Source organism: Rhea americana, unplaced genomic scaffold (assembly GCF_003343005.1).
Source record: "Rhea americana isolate MKP2758 unplaced genomic scaffold, rheAme1 scaffold_102, whole genome shotgun sequence".
Taxonomy (NCBI): Eukaryota; Metazoa; Chordata; class Aves; order Rheiformes; family Rheidae; genus Rhea; species Rhea americana.
The window spans coordinates 3040746-3061347 of NW_028185062.1; the positions used below are offsets into that span (position 1 = coordinate 3040746).

The following is a 20602-nucleotide window of genomic DNA, read 5'->3' on the forward strand; positions in this document are numbered from 1 at the left end:
AAAAAAAAAAAAAAAAAAAAAGTCAGTGGGAGGAAATACAGAGAATTAGGGAAGGCAATCAGTATAGTGCCTTTTTTCCCCCTTCTCTCCCTCCCCCCCACCCCGCAATGGGCTGAAATGTAGCGTTTCTTCCCTGGTTTCGCCCTGCAGGGTTAACTTCAGGGAAGGCTCCCTGAGCTCTCTCTTGCAGTGTATCCTCCCTGTGTCCATGTTTAGTTTGAATGTATGTGTTGTTTATACAGAGTTCAGCACGAGGTGATTTAGCACTGAGCTGCTCACCATGGTGGTATCAATATTAGAAACGCTGTGTTAAGGCCTGTGTGTTTAATTTCTCAGGAGTCAGAAGTTATGCAAAGCTGCCACGGTTCCCTTGGCGTGGACGCCTGTCTCTATAGTGAAGCCGGGGACTTTCGCTGTTGGCCGTTTGCATTTAGGAGTGGGTCCAGCTCAGGGCTTGGGCTGTGGGGAGGTGCTTTGGCAGAGCCGGTTCGGGAGGAATCCTGCCAGCCCTTGCCCATGTCCCTGTTTGGCTCTGTTCCCTCTTCGTGTCTCTTGCTTCTCRTGAGTGCTAAAGCTTGTGCAAAACGAAGGGGGAAAATGACTGTGGAGAGAGCTTTCCTATCTGGGAAGTGATGATTAACGATGATAAACAGTGACCCTTAGGCTTAGAGAACCGTTTGTTCCTGCTTGATTTCAAACCCTTATATGAGTAACTGAAACGCTGCTCAAGGGAGTTGTATTTACTTTTTCTTTTTTTTCTTTTTTTTTAACTAAACTTTAACTTTCACTAAAGCACTTTCCTTGCCTCTGTTCAGGCCCTGAGCATGGGTTTGGAGGAGACCAATATACAGCAGTGTGAGCTGCCCACTACCAGAAAGCCAGAAGTTGCTTCCTTTGATCTCCACTGTTGGACAGATTGATGGGGGAGCATTGCAAGTCCTTACTTGTACCTAATCTTCTTATGGATAATTCCCCATGCTGGAGGGAGGTTGAACTGGCTCTTTCTTTCTCTCCTCTGAAGTAAGAATCACAGGACAAATTGCCTATGTGAGAGGGCAAAGGCATCCCTTAGCTGAAGTCTGATATCTAGTCTGCTGTTTTCACTTTACCCCCCCCCCCCCAAAAAAAAAAGGGGGGGGGGAGAGAAAAAAAGCATGTGTGCAAATTGGAGAAATCTGTTCCTTGTGAAGAAGTGATGCTGCACAGTTCTTGGTCCCAAGAACTCAAGGAATGGCTTCTTTGAAGCCTGCCCACACAGGATGCATCTTTCCCTCTTGTTTCCCATGGGGTTTGCTTGCCCGTGGAGCTGGTCTGATTGACTCCATGTGCAGATGCTCAGTCTGGAAGAAATCAGGGTTGACTCCTTATGTGCCACAAACCTGTAGCCTGTTTGATGTTACTTAGTCTTTTTTTTTTCTTTGTTTTTCCTCCTCTCTTGTTGATACCTCTGAAAGCCCTGAGACTCTGAAGGTTTTATGAAATCCCMTGAAAGTCTGAGTTAGGGGCTGTGGGGTGAGGGTGACGGCTGAATGAGAGAAGAAAGAGAGGTTGCTCCTTGCAGTGTCTCCACCCAGGGTTAATAAGGGTTCATATGCCTTTCCTCATCCCTGCAGTATTTTAGAAGAAATTGGACGTTGATATGGGCATGGGGGTGGGGAAGAGAAGACTGGAGGATCAGGCTGGTGTTAAGTGGAGAAACAGAAGCTAATGATTTAATGGTAGCTAGGTCACACTGCAGAAGCTGGTAGGAAATTAACCCTCTGTGTATCCTTTTTTTTTGTAGAGCATGGGAACAACTGCAGATGTGTGTTGCTGTCTGTTCAGAGTTGCTCATTATGGATTCTGGTGAAGGTGCTTTTAATAGTCTTCCACCTAGCCCCAAGGGCCACGCAGCTATGTTTATGGCCTTCCTGGGACTGTCTTACTCCAGGTGCATGAGAAAAGGAAGAGTGCAGATTCAGCACGTAGCCCCAGACAGCTGGGGCTGACGGGTCAGGAATTCAGTCCTGACAGCTGGAACTGGACTGAARGCAGCCAGCACAGTGGGGAGGCCAGGAGAGGAGAGCAGGCGAAAGAGGGTGTGTGGAGAGACAGACAAACGCACGCACGTGTGTGCAGGCACGTGTAGAAAGGCAGCCTTCAGAAACCTTGGGTTCCTCGCATTCCCTTTCTCCCACCTCCCTCTGTTTTGTTCTCTGCTCTTCTGACTGCCTGAATCGTTTTTAATAAGCACGCGTGCACACCCCGCACGAGCGTTGTAGTGACACCTGGCAGAGCCACTAGAACTGAGGCTCTGTTAGCATTTTCATTAGCAGTCCACCCCATCCTTCCTCTGCTTTTCTGCAGGGTTCAGTATGTAACACTTCACACMTCTGACCAATTCCAAATCTTCAGGCAAGTTAATACCTGCTCTTGCCTCCTGTGTGCCAAGATGTCAGTCATCATTTACGTTGCAGAAGATTGTCTMCTCTTGTTCTTTAGGCAAAAAGATCTTTGTGGTTATTCTGGGAATCAAACTTGCCTCAAAATGGCAATTGCTCATTGTAGATGATGTTTTGATCAGGTTTTTTTGGACTGAATAAAATAYGAGGGCTTGCTCTGTGTGTCAAACGTAGCTCTGAATCCTTTCACCCCATGAGTGCTGCTTCAGTCYGTGTGATGGATTGCATGAAGCCAGTTTAGTCTTGAAATAGCTCCTAGAGGGTCAKTTAGGCAATTGGTATGAGCTGGCAATGGTTGTGGTGATCAAGGCTTACTGCAAAAGGTATCAAGGCAGAGGCGTCTTGAATTGGTCATGTGTTGAAGCTTGCCCTACTCCTGTTCCTCCACAGGTGGAAGATTTTTAGTCTCCAGGCTTGTCAAGACAGTGTTCTTTGCTAGCACTGGATGCTGAGGGACAGAAAATTCAGACTGGAGAGGAGGGAGAAGACAGAAGAGCCTCTTTTTTTTTTTTTTTTTTTTTTTTTTTTTTTTTTTTNTTTTTTTTTTAAGAATATATGGGTATTTGTGCTCAGACAGACAAGGAGGAGGGGAGGTATTGGGTAAGTGAGGGATGGAAACCAACTGTGGAGCTGAGTGGTTTTGTTGTTTGTGTGCTCTTGTAAGTCAGACGTTCCCTGCAGTTAATTCCAGCCACCCATCTTCACCCTCTTCTCCCCTCCCCTCCCTGACCAAAACCAAAACCCTCAATGTCCAAAAAAACAAACAGGCAGAGTAACCTGGGCCAAAGCCAGACCTTTGCATGTGAAGCTCAAGTGCATAGTGAATATTTCACAGCTGTGTTACAGACCCCTGAAATAAAGGCTTTATAGTGGAAATGCTGACAGCCTCTTAAGTAGAACAGTGTACTGTAATTAGTGTTCTGTGCTTAATGTGCCAAGTGAAGCACAGCAAAGCTAAATGTAAAACTTCAAACCYTTTGTTTTTTTGCAGCAGTAACAGGAGATCAGACAGCATGTTCAGACAGTAGATTAGAGCCTACAATGTATGCACTGGTCCCTGGAGGTTAAACGTGCTTTTTTTGTGGTGGGGCTCAGAGCAGCAGGAGAGATGTACAGACAGGGCCAGCTGTGAAATCTGGCACTTTGTATCAAATTTCACTTATGTAAGAAATAGATTATTTCTTAAATGCTGACACTGACAATGTACAGCTACAATGCATTTTCACRTGTTGGATGCCTGAGTACGTGGCTATGGCTTTGCTTTGTTGCAGCACAGAAAATGTGTTGAAGCATTTGTAGCCTGAATAGCGCTGCAAATTCAGGGAGCAGAATATGGGGAGACAGGCATGAAAATCACATTGCTCTTGTGAAACTTGGGCCTGATTTTTRGAGCTGTGTCAGTATATTGCCAGCGCTGAAGCATATTGGGGTCTCAAGTCTAGCTCTAAAAGCATTTTTCCTGAGGCAAAAGAACAGATGATTACGTAGCTGCTCCTCAGACAAGATGGTAACTGATTGTTTGATGACCACTGTGGTGTGCTAGGGAAGACTTTCCAAAGGATTACTTATGTTTGTGGGATTTCTCTATCTATCACTTTCTCRGGAATGTGTGCTTTTGCACATACCTTATTAATATGCCCACACTCAGGCAGCAGAAGGATGAGGGCAGACGCATTATGCGGTAGATGATGGATGAACTCTGATGGATGTTGTTTTTTTCATGCTGACTTGATGTTGTTAGTTAATTAAATGGGTTCAGATGTTAACTGTGTTATACCCTGGCCCATGGGAGGRCTTTTAAAATAGATCTTGTTTGCATGTGGACATTGACTGAAGTAACCATTCTGGAGTGGAACAGAATAATTACACTAAAAGAGCTCCTTCTGAGGATGCTCCTATTTGTAAATAAATGCTYGTAAGGCAAAAACAAAAAGAGCAAAAGCTAACAAAACATGCGGAAGAAAGGGAGGGAATTGAAATATAGTTGATGATTCAAGAACGGGGTTTCTTTTTCGATAGGGAAGCAGGGAAGATAAAACTAGGGATGTTTTGAAGTGCACAACAGTTGGAGTTGTTATGCATGACTTAGAACTATGTGAACTCTGGGCTGCTGTCTATGAACGATCATGAAGGTCAAAAAGGTGAATAGGTRTAAGGAATTAATAGGAAAAAGAATGGAGATCCAAGTAAAAACAATATGATTTTGCTGTATAAACATTTGTTGCACCCACATTTTGAAAACAGTATGTAGCCCATCTGTCTTCTTGCCCATCTCAAAAAGGGTATAGCAGACCTGGAAGAAGGGTCRCAGGATAGCATCAGAACTGATCAAAGATAGGGAATGTGGAATGGCTTCCATGAGAGCCAATAATTTAGTAAGTGGAGTCTCTTCTACTTGAAAAAGAGATGACTTAGGGATAATATCACAGCTGCCTATAAAATAATGAGTGGCATGAAGTTGGTAGATAAGAACTGAGAGTTCGCTTTCTCTTCTAGTACAAGAACTGAGGAGCATCAAATGAAACTAGTTGAAGTCAGGTTCAAAACAAGCAAAAGAAAATGACTCTTCGTGAGGTGGGTGTGTGGAGTTCCTTGCCAAAGGATGCTGCAAATGCTAATCTTTTAAAGATGTACTGGATAAGTTTGCGGTAGAGAATCTTATTAAAATAGGTTAAAAACTGAGAATAATAATAACTTTGAGACTGACAGATTGACAAGAAGTAAGAAAGAWTCAAATTTGCGCTCCCTGCTCTTAAACTCTTTCTTTGTTCATTTGTTTATGATACTGTTCTTCCTGACTTTTTCCTCTTCACTTATGACTGTGAATGGAAACAGTATCCTGAGCAGGATACTGGTATCTAGTCCAAGATGGCCAGTCTCATGAAGTCTGGAACAGATGTGGCTGCTCGCTGGACATGGTTTTCCCAAGCTGCAGCCTCATGCCTGTTAATATAGGTATTGGGACATACTGGCCGCCCTGTATATCACTACTGCTTTTCTTTCTTGGGAGGTGTTTGTGCACCCTGGGGAGCTGCATGTATCCTTTCAGGTGATTTGCTGCTTTATTTCTGTGCTCAAATAAATTGCATTGGTAGAGAATGTTGTTTGGCRCTGAGAAGAGAGTATGGATAGCATTAGAGGATAAGTAGAGAGGATAAGAGCCAGAAAAATGTTTATTTACAGCATCTGGATATGGAGAAGAGCCTGAAAATCTACTAAAATCCTACTCAGTCTTTTGTCTGGCCTGGGGATAGCAATGGGATGAGTAGCAGTGTCTTTCAGTCTACAGAGGAAACTCTGTGAGAGTTGCCTTCATTTAAAGGTGACTTTCTCTCGGCAAGTCCTCTCTTTAAGGCAAAACCAGACTGCAGCACGCTGCTGGTGGAGCAACAGGTGTAGACTCAAGACTGCCTATGGGGCAGTGGTGGCAGGCTGATGTTAGGGAGACACGAGTGCTGTGGGGCAGGGGTGGCAGGCTGGTGTTATCATCGGTGCAGCAGTAGAACTGCAAAGCAGCAGGAAGAGACCTGTGAGCTCTAGATCATCAGGCTGCACTGCCCGGTGACTTGGTGACTTGATTGCCCTCTTTGAGATCCATTTTCACAGAAATGATTCTTGTGCTAGAGGGGCATGTTTTAAAGAAGGATTTCAGGCCCTACTGCTGCTTTCTTTCTTTTTTTCTTCCTTTTTTTTTTTAAGTGCTGCCTAGATGTAAAAGGCCATAGGGTTTGCTTACTGTACCTGTTGCATGGCTTTGCAGTGTAGACAAATCTAAAGGGATGCAAACTATGGGAAGGAGAGTTTTTGCAGGGAGGAGAAGAGCAAGATGGAGGATTTTAAGCTGATTCTTAAAAGATTTCTATGTTGTCCTGTTCTTAGGTGTAGGAACAATTGCTTGTGGTTAGTCTTTCTCCTTCCCTAAAATAGTAGAGAGCTTGAACGGGAAAGAAGCTGCCCCTCAGAGGTGTGACCAGCTGCTCMCGGATTTTGTTTCCTGAAAAGATAGACAAAGCTAGCAGGAGCTATTTAGGCCAGYCTTTCTGCAAGGATTATCTGTACTTCAGTAGTAAGGTAGAGATGCCATATTTTARTTCTGCAGGTGTGGACTTCCCTTCTCACAGTGTGTGGGACAGTGCTGAAGGGAAGCGATGGCTATCCTCTGCTGTGACCTGCAATTTTCATCTGGGGCTGTGCTGCAGAAAAACCTCTYTCCCTGCAAAGGCTGTGTTGGATGTATTGAAGCCCTTTTGGGAGCTTGAGTTGTACAGTTCAGGACTAGTGATTTAGCAGCAGAGTGGATGTGGGAGCCACCTGATGGTCTTGGGACCTGAYGGATTAGGAGTAGGAGAAGTGATCTGCTTAGGCACTCAGATTTCTTTACCCGTTTGCGTAACGCTGAGCAGGCAAATTTAGATTTAAACTTCTAAAACTGAGTGAGTATTAGAGGTTTTACATGACAAGGGTTCTCAGCACATCTGAAGTTGTTTTCTATTTTTGATGCCTAAGAGTTTGTTATTGAGCTCTCAAGTTAGAAAAAGTTGACAGTAGAAAAATTGAGGTGGGGTAGTTATGGGTAACATGGTTATAATGTAAAGTGAACTTCAGAAGCATGTTGCTTATGAGTGCATTCTGTAACACTTATAAATCACTTGGAAATACTTGACTGAAAGTGCAAAATATTATTAATAGAAGCTTCAGGATGAAGTAACGAATGTGGAAAGCCAGCCTCCTTTCTGTGCCTGTAATTTGGGGGCATAAAATTACAGGTTCAGTCCTACAGTTGTTTCTAGGCTTGGATGAGGGTGGTAAAGTGACCTGTTTATTGGATGTGAAGGTCTGAGTAAGCAGTGATGTGTATGATGATTGTGGGAGGCCAACTGGGGCACTGTTGGAGTTACTGGTAAAGAGTACCCTGGTTTCCCAGATCTGCAGGAGGGCTCTCCAGGTCCCAGTGTTAGCTCTGGTCAGACTTGGAAAGATGTGCCTGGGAGTTTCCTTCTGTTTGGGACATGCTGGTGTCCCACTTGGGTGACTTGTGTAAGTGACAGTGGTTCTGGCTGGGTGGAATGGGGAAACTGTCCTTGTTAGATGAGGAAGTGCTTTCCTAGCTTGTCCTAAGTAATAATCTYAGAAGTGAGATAATGGCAGATCTGTACTGACAAGTTTGCCTGACAAGTTGCCTGATAAACTTTAATTCCAAATTAGGAAGTAAATGTTAGTGTATTCTTGCCCTTGTTAGCTATATTAATCATTTCTTTCTTTTAGCTGGTGGGTTGAGAGGAATCCAATTCAAACTTCATTGTTGCCTATCTTTTTTCCTTCTGAAACCTTTTTTTGTTCTATTAGGTTTGAGTGACTATTTCTTGCCATATGTCACTTAATCCAGTGGTTGGTCATGGAGATAAAGCTGCAGGGTGTTGTGGTCAGGGAGGGGRGAGTGGAACTCCCAAATTTCATAATGCCCAAGTTTAAATTTGTGCGTACTCCTTTTAAAGGTAAGTTGTTTTCAGCATACAAGGATTGTCACACTGAGGTGTTGTAAGAGCATCTATTGGATAGGCCCGAAGGGTTGCCTTTCAGACTCTCTACAGCAGGAAGGTTTTAAAGCTATATTTAGGAGCAAAAGAGGAGTAGTCTTTCCRGAAAGTTAATTATGAGTCTTTGGGCACAGGTACCTGTTTCTGAAGCACTAGATCTAGCAAAACTGGCAATATGACATTGACACTTTTTATCTTTTTCTAACAAGATGAGTGATCTGCTGGAGGTTAGAAGATGCTCACTGGCAGTAGGCCAGTTGAACCTGAAGATGAGGCTACTCTTTTTGTGTTGTGTGCTGACCACCATAAGAAAGAGCTATATTCTTTACCTCCTAGTATCAGGCAATCTTCTGGCAAAGCAGCGTGGGGCCTCTGCAGGAGTCTAGAGTGAGAGATAAAGCTGGAGCAAGTATGGCATTGGTGATAGTGCTTCCACCAATGAGTTGGTGCTCTTGTTCAGTTTTTCTCCCTCTTAAAAGCTACTAGAAGGGAGGACTTTTCYGTAACACCAAACAGAGGATGGGTTTGGGAGGTACAGCGGCATTGGTCTAGTTGTCAGTGAAAGAGACCATTTTTGATTTTTCCCTGACTCTGTCCTCCCTGGGCTTCCCTCGGTATTCCCCTGGCTAGTAAACAGAAAATAAAAGCCACAAAAGGGTCTTCTGCTTGTTTGGCTTGCTGGGGAGGCAGCAGTGCTGTTGTAAGGGAAGTAGAGGGTGAGTATCGGTGGGATGAGGAAGGAGCAGTCCTTTTCAGAGGAGGCAGCTGTTAGATCAGCTCGGCTGCAGCCTGGGACTGCACWCTGAGAGGCTGAAGGTACGTCCTTGCAGAGGGAAAATGTATCTGTTGGTGAAAGTAGGTTGCTGTATTGCCACCGAATGCTGTTAGCTGTAGAGCCAAGGTCAGATGGTGCCTCTTAGGACAGTTACGATTACAGGCAGCCTGAGCTGAGCAGTGTGAGCTCAGCATTGCTAAACCTGTTTGCTGCCTGCATCAAATAATTGGTGTCTTATCTAGATGGGAGCACATGAATGGCATGCGTCTCCTCCACTTTCTCCTTCACTGTCAAGAGTGTGGTTTCTAAGGTTAAACCTTTCTTAGTTTGGTTTGAGACCTGTGTTCTGAACTTTAATCTCAGCAGTACAAGCACTGGATTCTTCTTTATCCATGCGTAAGTGAGGTTGCTTTAAAAATAAGTGTATTCTGAAATATTGCAACAAGCATGGAACAATAGTTACCGTCCTGCCCCCCAACACCACTTTTTTTTGTTGTTTTTTCTTTTCAAAAAGGAATATTGAGTTGAAGCAGAACTATTTCCTTGTTTTGCTGGTGGATTTGTAGATGCATTTTTAATAGCATATTCTTACACTAAAGAAAAACCCAGTGGAAACTTTGTAAAAGCCGTATTTGTAGAGATGCTCATTTTACAAGGGAAGGGGACAATTTTAYGTTCTCTCACATGGTCTCAAAACAKCTGGGCATATTATTACTAAAAGAGAAAAGAATGAGGACTGAGTTGCTCCAGAGATTGGGATATAAAATCTTTCACTTTCCATGTCACTGGTTTTAAGCCAGTCCAAATTGGAAGTAGTTGAAGTATGGATGGCTCACCTGAAGTGAGTTGATGGAGCCTGAGCCCTGTTCTACCTGGTGAAGCACGATAGCTGTGTATGAGATTACTTGTCTCACCTTCTCTAGTATCCTGGGCAATGAGCCCAATGAGACCTTGTTTTATTACTTTATAGTTGATTTCTTCAGCTCTGGTAAGCTGTGTTGTCGAGGTAGTGTGGGGAAGCCTGCTATGCTCCTACATCACTATGCACCGTGTTGGTATAAATATAAGGTGCTGCTCTTCAGGGCAGCTATTAATGATAATAGTAATTATTACTATAGTAACTGCTTGTGCCACGTCCATGCCTTTGGGCCTTAACCAAGTATAACTTTGATGATAATTAAAACCAGAAGATTGTGACCYAGTAAAATTCATGAATTTGGCAGGGACAGCAATACTGGGGAGGAATGTATGCATAAAATATACAATAAATAAAATCAAGCTGTGGAAAGAGTAAAGAAGAGAACATTTTTGTGTCTGACAGAACAACTGCAGGGCTGAGACCAGAGTTCTCAGAGGTTATCTTCTTATGCCATGGACTGGATTTTGTGCAGTGTAATCCCATAGTCACCCCTTGCTCTGGGGAAATTGCTAAATTCTAGGGCTTCCTCTGCATGACAGTTTTCCCTAAAATGTCTTCTCTCCCTAATCTGGCCCCATCAGCTTTTGTTTTTACTTTTCCCAGCTTCTTGCTGCACAGGCCTGGCTATGATTTTCTGTATCCTCCAAATARCCTTTCACAATTGCATTTATTTTCTTCCCTGAAATAGTTGAGGTCTTTGCTCAGAGGGAAAGCAAGCATATTTTGTATTATTATCTCTTGAGTGGGCCATTGGTATGTGGGCTTGTGAACCCAGTTACGTTAGCTGCTCCTGCTCTTGGTATCCCCGAGGAGGGCTGCACTGGTCTGCTGGGTATGGCTTCCAATTCAAGAACTACAGGRAAGAATTGACTATTCAGTTCCTAGGAGTATGGGGCTGAGAGCAGACTGGACCATCTACTATAGGAGGAGGAAAGATAGAGGCCAGGTCAGCCTGGAAAAGACTTCCAGGTAAGCMCTGGGGAGAAAGTGGTTTGCTGCTCTTGTTGGGAAGATGGGAATCACAGGGCAGTGAAYGTGTGCCCCAACTTCTCACTCAGTACTAGCTGTTGCTTGCAATGCTCTGCCTTTGCAATGCTTTGCAATACTCAAAGTAATCAGGGGAGTAGTAACTCCTTTGCTATAGCTCAACAGTATGCTAGTATGCCTATGTTGCGAACGATTAGCCTTGCTTCTATTCCTGGCTGCTTGGTGTTCTAAGAAGTGTGGTTCTTCTGGGATGGTTCTCAGTGCCAGTGTGAACCAGAGAATCAGCATCTATATGAGTCCATCTGAATAGTGCTCATGTCTCATGATACTTCCTGTTTTTTTCTGCATATACTAGGTGACCTTGGAAAAAGTCTTGGGGATAACCGTGTCAGGAGGCAGAGGATTAGCCTGCGACCCCAGAACCGGCCTCGTTGCTTATCCAGCAGGGTGAGTCATTAACCATGCTCTTCAAAGCTAAGATAAACCAGGACTGATATGTCAACTTAAAGATCCAGAGTGTTTCCAGTATGGGCTTTGATAGGGAGACTATTAATCTTTCTTTAGTGTCTTAGCACAGGAGAATGATGAGACTCAGCAGTGTTGACTTTTTAGCTAGGCTCTGTAGTGTGCTAAACTTGTCYGTAACTCAGTCGGATGTTCAAACCGATGAGTACCTAATGGTGCAGGTGATGCTTTCTATGACTTGACAGCTGATGATGCAAAAAGCCTTCTTGTGCATGTCCTGTGATTTACAGCTTGCAATGTTCCTCATCCAAATGTGAGAGAGACTTCAAGCTGACAGCCTCTTGCATGTGGATTCTCTGGAACGCAAACCATCTATCGACCTCAATCTAAGTCCAAGTAGAGACATCCGAAAGAATACTTTGGATAGCAAAAGATCCACCAAGAGGGAGCTGAGGGGCAGAGAGGTGATTCTGAGAATTGCACAGTTTATCAAAAATCATAAACCCCCTGGGACAGATCCTGGTCTTGCTGAAGTTAGAGCTCACTCAGCTCGCRTGGTTTTCTGACCAGTTCTCAGGTGTCAGCAGAGGAACACAGCGTATCAGTTACTGGTCTGTGGGATGGGACTTCTCTGAAAGAGAGCAGCCCCTGAAAAATTTTGAAAGGAGAATGGAAGAGCGATGTAGAGATCTTGTAACGGATGGCATGAAAAACAGGGGAGAAAAATATTTTGAGTGGGGTGTTGTTACACTGCCASTGGAGACATGGGATTAGCTGGAAAGATATGATACCATAATGGGAATAGGCTGGGAGGAGATAAGAGTGACTCTTTAGGAAGAGTCTTTACTGCCCAATGTAGCGCCACATAGAGATACTCCAGCCAACTCTAAATAGGATTGTGGAAGCCCATATGAACTKGGCTCTTCCTCCAAGCTAGTTTGTTGGCTTTGTTGGTCAGCAAGAGGGAGAGCAGTACTTCCAAGTGGCAGAGACATGCTATTCCAAAATGAAAGCTGGAATTGGAGGAAAGGAACTCTTGTCAAGAATAATAGGTGGCATTTTCAGGTGTACAAGAGACAGACTAATGACACTAAAGGATTCTGTGTTTGTCGCTCGAATAAGAGATGAGGTTGGTAAAGCTGGCTAACTTGTTTTTTTAGAACTAGGGAAGGGCAAAAATTTCTAATGTTTCCTGTTAGGCATTAGCACTGCTTTTTAAATCTGAGGTCTATGTGAGTAGAAATGCATTTTGTATAATACTATCAACTAAGAACAGGTCATTTTGATTATGATGTCTGGGTCAAAAACCAAACAGGGCAGAGTCTTTACCTGGGTAAGAATCATCTGATCAAAGAAGCCTCCAGGCTGTGATAACTACRGGTTGCCCTGAAGACAGTTAAAGACAGTTAAACTGAAGACAGTTTTAGATCTACATGTGTATTTGACCACATCCTTTATGCTTGAACTCTTTGGAGACAGGCAAATATATTTCAATGTGTGCCTCTGCATCTCTTCTGACACTGAATATATTTACCCTTGAAGAGGGCAAGGAGAGAAAGAAGAAAGCAAGTGAAGGATGACTGAGGTGATTTGGGCTCTTCAACAGCTAAAGATAAAACCGTTTTGTTAATAGTGATCTCATCTGACTGAGCTTGTGTGCCGAACATCGGTGTAATCAAGCATGAGGATGCCTGRGTGTGCTTTGAGGGTAATTAAGAGGTTATGTGGATCCTTGGGGCTTTGCAGAGGAATTCTTGTTCTTACTTGGTGGTAGCACCACAGGGTCTGGGGAGGAGACCCATCGAATATACCAGGTGTGTGTTTAGCAATTCCATATTTCATCCGACTTTTGTATCACAGCTARCCTGTTTCATGATGCTGATGTGATTTGTTGCAGTCAAGTCAATCTTTTTGTGCTGGTTTGACCTAGCATTTGTTAAGGATCCTGGCATTACTGTTTCATTGGCTTTATTGATTTTATTTATTTTTGTCCCTGTTTGTTTGAATATACTGTACACTGGAACCTCTCAAACAAGGCTAGTGTAGGAAGCTGAGCCTTGCTACATGCACAGTTGGTTCRTGACCTGTGCATGCAACTTGGTCATCTTTAGCTGACTTCCAGGTGCTCCAATGATTTCCTCAGCCCTCCGCTCATCTGCTGAGGTTTAGTGATCCTGACACTTGCATGCTTTTTGCTCCTCTGTCCTACCCTTGAAAGCTGAATTTACTCAACAGCTCTGTATTGTCCTGTGAACAGTTTCAGTGTACATTTGGTTGTGATCAAAGCAGGTGCCACAAGCATCCTGGCTTCACTCAGACTAGCCATATGGATGCTTGTGTGAATGGGGACTTGAACATTAGAAGCTTTGGGGCTTTTTGAGCAGAATCTTATTCTGGTTTCTGGTTTGCTTATTACTTTCTTTTAATACCATTGCTTTTCTGGGTTTTCTTTTTCCTGGACTCTCTGAATCTCCTGAAAGAAGCAGTTCCCAATGCAACCCAAGCTCATTCCAGCTCCAAAGAGCTGAGTGCTCCCCTTCCTTTCTCAGTGCTTTTTGAGCCTTTTATCCTTTTTCTCCTCTGACCCTAACGAGGTTTTTGCCCCTGTGGCGTGTGACAGCATTGCTTACTCTGSTGGTGTTTTGGTGCAATACTTGCATTACAGGAGAGCTTTTTCTTCGTGGCTCCCATAAAGGCTAAAGGCTTGATGTGCTGCATGTATTCTAGGCCACCACTTTCATATGGGGCTCTTGGCTTGGGAAATACAGTAACATGAGAGAGAAAATTATATCCCATGGATGGTCTTTCGTCTGCAACCTTCACTTGCCTGTTCTTATGCTGACAAGTGAAATAAACTCAAAGTTCCTTAAGTTGRTCTCTGTTAGGGTTATTTATCATGTGCATGGCAAAGTAAGCTTTTCAGGGGGCTGTGGAAAAGGGAGTGATTTTCTTTTCTTTTTTCTTCTTGTGGCAGGCCTTGATGCTCTGTCTTCTGATTTGTTTCCCCCCCCCCCTTTTTTCCCTCTGTCCCTCTTTCCTTTTGGTTTATTTTATTTTATTTTATTTTATTTTGCAGTAGCTGGTTGAGGTTCTGTCTCCTAGAAACAAGGAGGGAAACAATGCTCAGAAAATCCTCTAAGATTACTGATGGCTAGCATTTAAAAAAAAATGTTTTGAGGGGAAAAAAATGCCTATCCATTTAAATTCCAGACCAGCTGCTCTGATGGCTTGAGTCAGCTCATTTGCTGTGTGTRTAGTGGTGGCTTTTGTTTTGTTTCTTTTCTTTTTCTTTTTTTGTTTTTTTTTTAAGCCTTAGGCCTGTGTGACTGACAGACTTATTTTGCTTCTCTTTACTCCTCCTCTTGGTTCACAGCTGGTTGTGATGGTTGGCTGAGAATCTTCCCTTCTTGTGAGGTACTTACCTGCTTCAGGGAGCAGCCTGCATTTTTTTTCTCTGTAGGAGAAGAAATTAATGCTTTGCACTGTTCAATGTGCAATGTCTTAAAACACTATTCTGTTACATTCTGACCAGTTTAAGCCTCTCTCAGCTCTGCTCATCAATTCCCAGCTAATCTGAAGGAAGTCAGGAATTTTTCTCTTTAGTGGCCCTTGCGGGGAAATTGATATTCAATACATACTCTTAGCATGTGTAATGAGTTGACTGGTCTTAAACAGCATATTCTTCCCACCTCCCCCCATCCTTTTGCTTGTTCTCTCCRGCATAGCTTTTAACACAGAGCAACTTTTGCTCAAGACAAATGTGGGTGAATCTCTTCTGAGGCACGGTGAAATGAGTTTCCCCAAAGATTTCTCTCAGAGTAGGCTCTATCCATTACAGGCACAGCCCCCCCGGCTTGGTCTGGGCACATGCAGTACTTTTGCTGAACAAACGATGTGGAAATCTCCRTGTTCTGTACCACTGAGAATGAATTACGTATGTTTGCAGATGGGAGGGGGGAAAATAAACAAAGAGCTATATGATCAAACTTAAGATAAAAGAACGATTAAGTCTTTTCTCCTACTGTTTTTTTTTTGCCAAAAGATCTTGTGTAAACTAGACCTGTTCTTGCTTCAACTTTATCACGGTGAGCTTCTCTGAGGTAGGAGTATTAGTATTCAGAAGTGAGTACTGGTACTGCATGTTGAAAATTGGAAAACTGYGTGGCTGCCTGGGTCAAACTGTTTTACCACCACTGCACTATGCAAGTCAGACGCTGATGCCGCAGTCTCGCGTGTGCCAACCTGCTCTGGAGCAGAAGCGAGCTGGCTGCGGTTGCTTGTTCTCATTCCACCTCTTCTCCTCTTCCGCCTCTCATCCTCTGCTGATTTGCAGTCCTGCACGTGAGCCCTTTGAGCTCAGTCAGCCCTCTGAGTCATAACCTTCGTGGCTCTCTGTCAACTAATCCAGGGAGATAAGTGTCAGGTCCTGCACTAACAGGGCAGTGACAACAGCCTGCATCACAGCGAAGAGACTTAGGGGAGGAGCGCAGCAGGAAATGAGTGAGTGAAGTTTAATCCAGCCAGGAGTCTGCTCAGCACGTGTTGAGCTGTCTCACATAATTGAGTGGTAAATCCTGCTGGAAGCTGAAAGACTGAAGATTTTTTTTCCAGAAGTGATTATTGGTTTGCTCCCAAATACCTCTCCAATTCCAACAGCCAAGCTGCAAGTCTAAGCAGTTTCCAGCCATCCATATGTGGAATCTCCTGGAATGTTTTAATCAGAATTTTCTATCATTATGTAGTAACCTATTATGTTGTGCCAACCTATCAGCTTAGAGTGATTTCCTGTTACCTTAAGGTGCATATAACTCACAGTGGAAGAACGGYATTAAGGATAAATGTTGCGTAACTTTTGCAGGCATGACAGGCATGTTGCCTTGCCCTTTCTTCTTTAAAGGGGAAGGATTTGGATACCAAGGCATGACATTAGGACACTGGCATGAATTATAATAGAGATGGATCCAGTTGATGACTGCTGGTGATGTAGGAAAATTCATTCTATACTGTTTTGAACTTGAATTAAGWGTTCTGACCATAATGCTCAGATTAGAACTGGTTGCTAAATGGGCAATGAAATCCTAATTTGTAAGACAAGTTTTCCTACCTTTTTTTCAGAGCATTTTTTCTCTAAACTAGTTGATCACTTTTCTTAGACACCGCAAGGGTGGTTGCCTTTGGAAAGCTGTGCGTACATAGAAGGAATCTACTTCTTTATAAACTGTATCCCTTGGTACATATGCAGTTTTTGCAAAGTTCTACTGCTCTGGGTAGACACAGTTGTTTTCACTGATTTTGCCCTTGCATAAAGAGTAATGGCATGGGCCCAATCACAAATGCAGCTTGAGTGGGTGCAGCGACACTGAAGTACTTTAACTGCTGAGTTACCAGTAGATAAATCCAGTTCTGCTGGTGCTGACTCCTTCGATTTTACTTTACCCAGACTTACGAGGGAGAATTTCTGAGCAGTCTTTGTATGTTCATTTCTAAAGGAAAGTCATGTGGCTTTGTGAAGACCATAGAAGCCTACCCTAAAATGAAGAGAAGTTCTCATCTATGGTTTGAAGTAAATTTCAGCATCTCTGGCCAGAGCGGAGACAGCTTGCTTTGTCCTTTTAAAATTGARTCAGTGTCCTTTCAAGGATTGGACCTCTGTCCTCTCCCTGCCTCCCAGGAAACTGAAGTGGTGTTAATGCATTCCTTGTATGAGGATACTGTGCTTGTACATGCCATCTGGGGAGATTTTTCAGCTGGCACAACTGTGGTGGGCCCAGAGAAGAAGATAATAAAGTCCCCTTCATTTAACTGTTGAACACAATTTGAATTAAAGAGTTACRRCTGCAGCTGGGTCTGGGTTGGGCCRTTACAACAAAGCAAAACAAATTTTTCTATGCCAAAAAGGGAACAACATGAGGTTTGAGTGTCCTGAAAGTGGCCAAAAAGATGATGAAAAGTGACCAAATTATTCCTTCCATTTCTTCCCCGGTAATAACAGATCTCTCAGAATGAAGTAGGGATGTTTTGTTTTTCTCTTAAATCTCCATGTCTTAATTRCTGGCTGGAGGGAAGGGAGCATATCTACGCTGAAGCACAAAGACCTCAAGTGCAAAACATTTACTTTAGCTCTTTGCTTTTGGTAATGTAGATGAGAGACGAAGGGTGGGCTGAGCAAGGCTAATGCRGTCCTGGATTCTGGCAGCTGAGCACTCTTTGCACTTGGGAATGGAGATCCCCTTGCAAGAGTGCTTTATCATCAGCCCAAAGAATTAGTAACTCTGATAAATTAAACTGCAGAGGTGAATTTAAGGGGACTATGGTCTTTTCCCTCCTCTACTACTGTTGGCCTGTGAGACTTGTAGGAACAGTWATGCAATCCTGCAGCAATTACCCCCTGGTTCTGCCCTCTTCTCATCTAGWTAGCAGCTAGGTCCGGGCCTGAATCCCCATCACTGCACTTCAGGCAGAACAGACCCTGCGTAGTGGAGTAGGAATGGTCTTGTCTGAGCTGTTTCAGTGTGCCAGCACACACAGGCAAGAATYTCTACACTGATATTTTTGCTTGGTTCACATTTTTGCATGTGCTGGAGACTCCTCCAAATTGAGTCCGAGTCTCAGCAATAAAATGACATCTAAAAGGTGAATTGTTTGCTAAACTGTTGTGAATTGATCTAGTTCAGCTGTCATCTCATTTGATTTGGCAGAAAAGATGTAGACGCAAAAGAAGCAATAGGAGTGACCACCTAGACATGTTGGCAGAGCTACACTGGTTTAAGTCCTTAGCAGAATGGAGTAAAGTCTGTCAAAYTGACTTCTTGTCAAATTCCCCATTGGTCAGCCCTCAGGGAAAGGGGCCTTTTGATGTGTCTAATTTAAACGCCTTACCTTGGATAAACAATTCAGGATGTGACATTTGGTAGAATCTTGTAAAGTAATGAGRTAGTCATGAAATTTCCAGGTCTGTGGCAAACCTACTGTGCAACAGAAAGGAAGAAGTAAAGCAAAACTTCAAAATAACAGAATAGAAATGKTTTTTATTAAATTAGAGAGGAAGTTGTTGTTAAACTTGAAGGAGACTCTGTAAAGTCTCTGATAAGAGTGCTGCTGTCCACGCTGCTTGCACTGAAGGCTGCAGAAGTTGTGTGCTGTCAGACTGCTGGAGGGAAGGTGTTTGGAGTGTGAACCCATGACTCTGAGTACCCTGCAGCTGGCTGAGGAAGTATTTGATGCCAACTTCACCAGTAGTGGAATAGGTTGAAACTCTTGGGGGTGGACAGCAGGTATCTTGCRGGACACTTGGCTTCAGACTCTTTGCAGCTTTTACCTTATGTTGCATTTGATAAAGAAGAAAACAGACAGGACAGTGCTGCTGCCTGGAATTGCCAGCTCCCCAGTCTCTTTGAGACAAGCTGCTGTTTTGCTGTATGTGGAGTTTCTAGTTACTTCTCTAGAGTACCACACACTAATTCAGCCTTGAAGTTATAACGGGGTGGATCACCATTCTGCCGCCTGTATCAAAAAGCAGCTGTTAGAGACTCAAGACATATACAAATGAAATGCAGSGCTTTGTCCCACAGTTAATATTTGAGGATCTGGCAGCAGCATCCTCCCTCTAGGTGCCAGCGTGCCTGCTCATCCTCTGTCCTTCAGCACATGATGTGTTGCATGAGCCTTTTCCCTGCAAAGTTCTTCTGCTCTACATTGATTGTGCTCCCATCTTACCTGGGTTGAGCCTACACTTCTCTATACCTTTTTTTTTTTTTTTTTTTCTTTTTTCTTTTTTTCTGGCTAGCCTAATCCCCATTGAAGTCAGCACTGAACAGAAATAAGATTATTGTTATGCCTACAACTGAGCCCGTAGTGAATGTAGGATCATCGCGTTTTTCACCTTTTGCATTTAGTGGGTCAGGCCTTCGTTTCTAGTCTCCGGAGTTGTAGCAATGCAACTAATTTTGAAAATTTTATTTAAATGTTTACCGTTTGCAGAAAGTGCCCATGGATTGGATACCTCTGGTGGAGATGTTTTTCTTCCTGACAGTCACTGTCAGGATGACTGACAACAAGTTTCTTTTTGTTCTTTCAGAGATAGGAACAAAAAAAGTGTTTGACTTCTCACCTGGATCATTTCTCCAGGTCTAGTTGCAATACAGTCTGGACTCTATGCACATTTTYTGCACATTAATTGACAGGTAATCCAAATGTTTGGATTTTTAACTTGCATTTTATTCATGAAAACTAAGGAAGAGGTTTGAATTTACTGAAATTGTAGATAAAATTAAAGAATAAAGACTTTGGAAGAGTCATCTATCTAAAGATTAATTTTAAATATGTGAAATATCACTAAACACTCAGATTCCTTCAGGTCTGAGAAATTTCCAAAATAAAAAAAAAAGCTTCCTTTAACAGGTACTTACATTAGGCAATTTTACTTTCTAACTTACTGGCTATGTTAGAATAGTATTTAGTCTGTGTTATCTGCTTTCTTATCATATAGCACAGCTGAGAMATCCTCTTTACAGGACGTTAGGATGCCTAGATGGCTTTTTTGCAGTCGCTGGCCTTTCTACATCATCTTTGAATTTCTGGAAATGCTGCAGCTTTTGGTGCTCTGTAAGAGGTTTTGGACTTCATTCTCTGAGAGAGATCCCTCCTTGCAAAACGTCTTTTCAGGATTAAAATAAGGCAAGGCCCATTGTGTTTTCCCAGAAATTGAAGAGTTTTTATATGGAAAGTTTTCAGGATAAAATGAACTGAGCTGCGTGTCATCTTTGCATGTATACAAAGTACAGTTCCATCCTTCTCCCCCCCCCCTCCAATCGTCATGCCTTTTTAATGAAATAAGTAATTTCTGAGTATTCAAATGAAAGGACTTGGGCAGGGGATGCAAAAAACGGTCACTCCTGAAGCTCTGGAGTCTCCTTGTAAACTTCTGGCTTTCAAAGCAGCTGGAAACCTTTGACTTTAGAAAGGATACTGTTACTTCCTGGGAGCTTTGGGGTGAAGCTGGCTGCTAGTAAGCCTTCTGCTTATCTCCCTTTCCAATATTGTAGTATAATAAATCACTTCTACAGGAGCAATCCCTCCAAATTTATTTCCACATAGGGGTACACACTCTATGGGTGTTATCTATTCCTAATAGGAAGTTTTGATACTGTGCATAGCTTCTCTCCCCAATAGTCATCTATCACTTGAAAGAAGGCTTTAATTAATAGAATCCTAATTTTAATAAGGTACTGAGCCATGATCTTGTAAATTGTGCTGCACAGAGAATCACTTAGTTCAGGTTCACTTGTGACAATTCTCAACAGCACTGCATTTTTTTTCGCACTGTTGAACAGGTTTTGATGGTAATCTAGAAGCCATGTTTGGAGTAACCATGTCTGTACCTTGTAAACATGATTTGAGTTAATGGAGCTATGTTTCTTCAAGGAACAATACTATTGATTTGTATTCTGAAATTATTTTTTAAGGCATTATGCCTTAA

General features: G+C 43.0%; 1 protein-coding gene across 5 annotated transcripts in view; it reads left to right on the top strand.

The window, feature by feature from the left end:
* MAPKBP1 (mitogen-activated protein kinase binding protein 1) overlaps positions 1-20602 on the top strand; it is a 102875-nt gene that overhangs the window by 18104 nt on the left and 64169 nt on the right. For all 5 annotated transcript variants that reach the window (XM_085306825.1, XM_085306815.1, XM_085306841.1 and 2 more), the window contains one exon: positions 11015-11106. In XM_085306825.1, coding sequence (XP_085162951.1) covers positions 11015-11106 — 92 coding nt within the window. The remainder of the gene's footprint in view (positions 1-11014; positions 11107-20602) is intronic.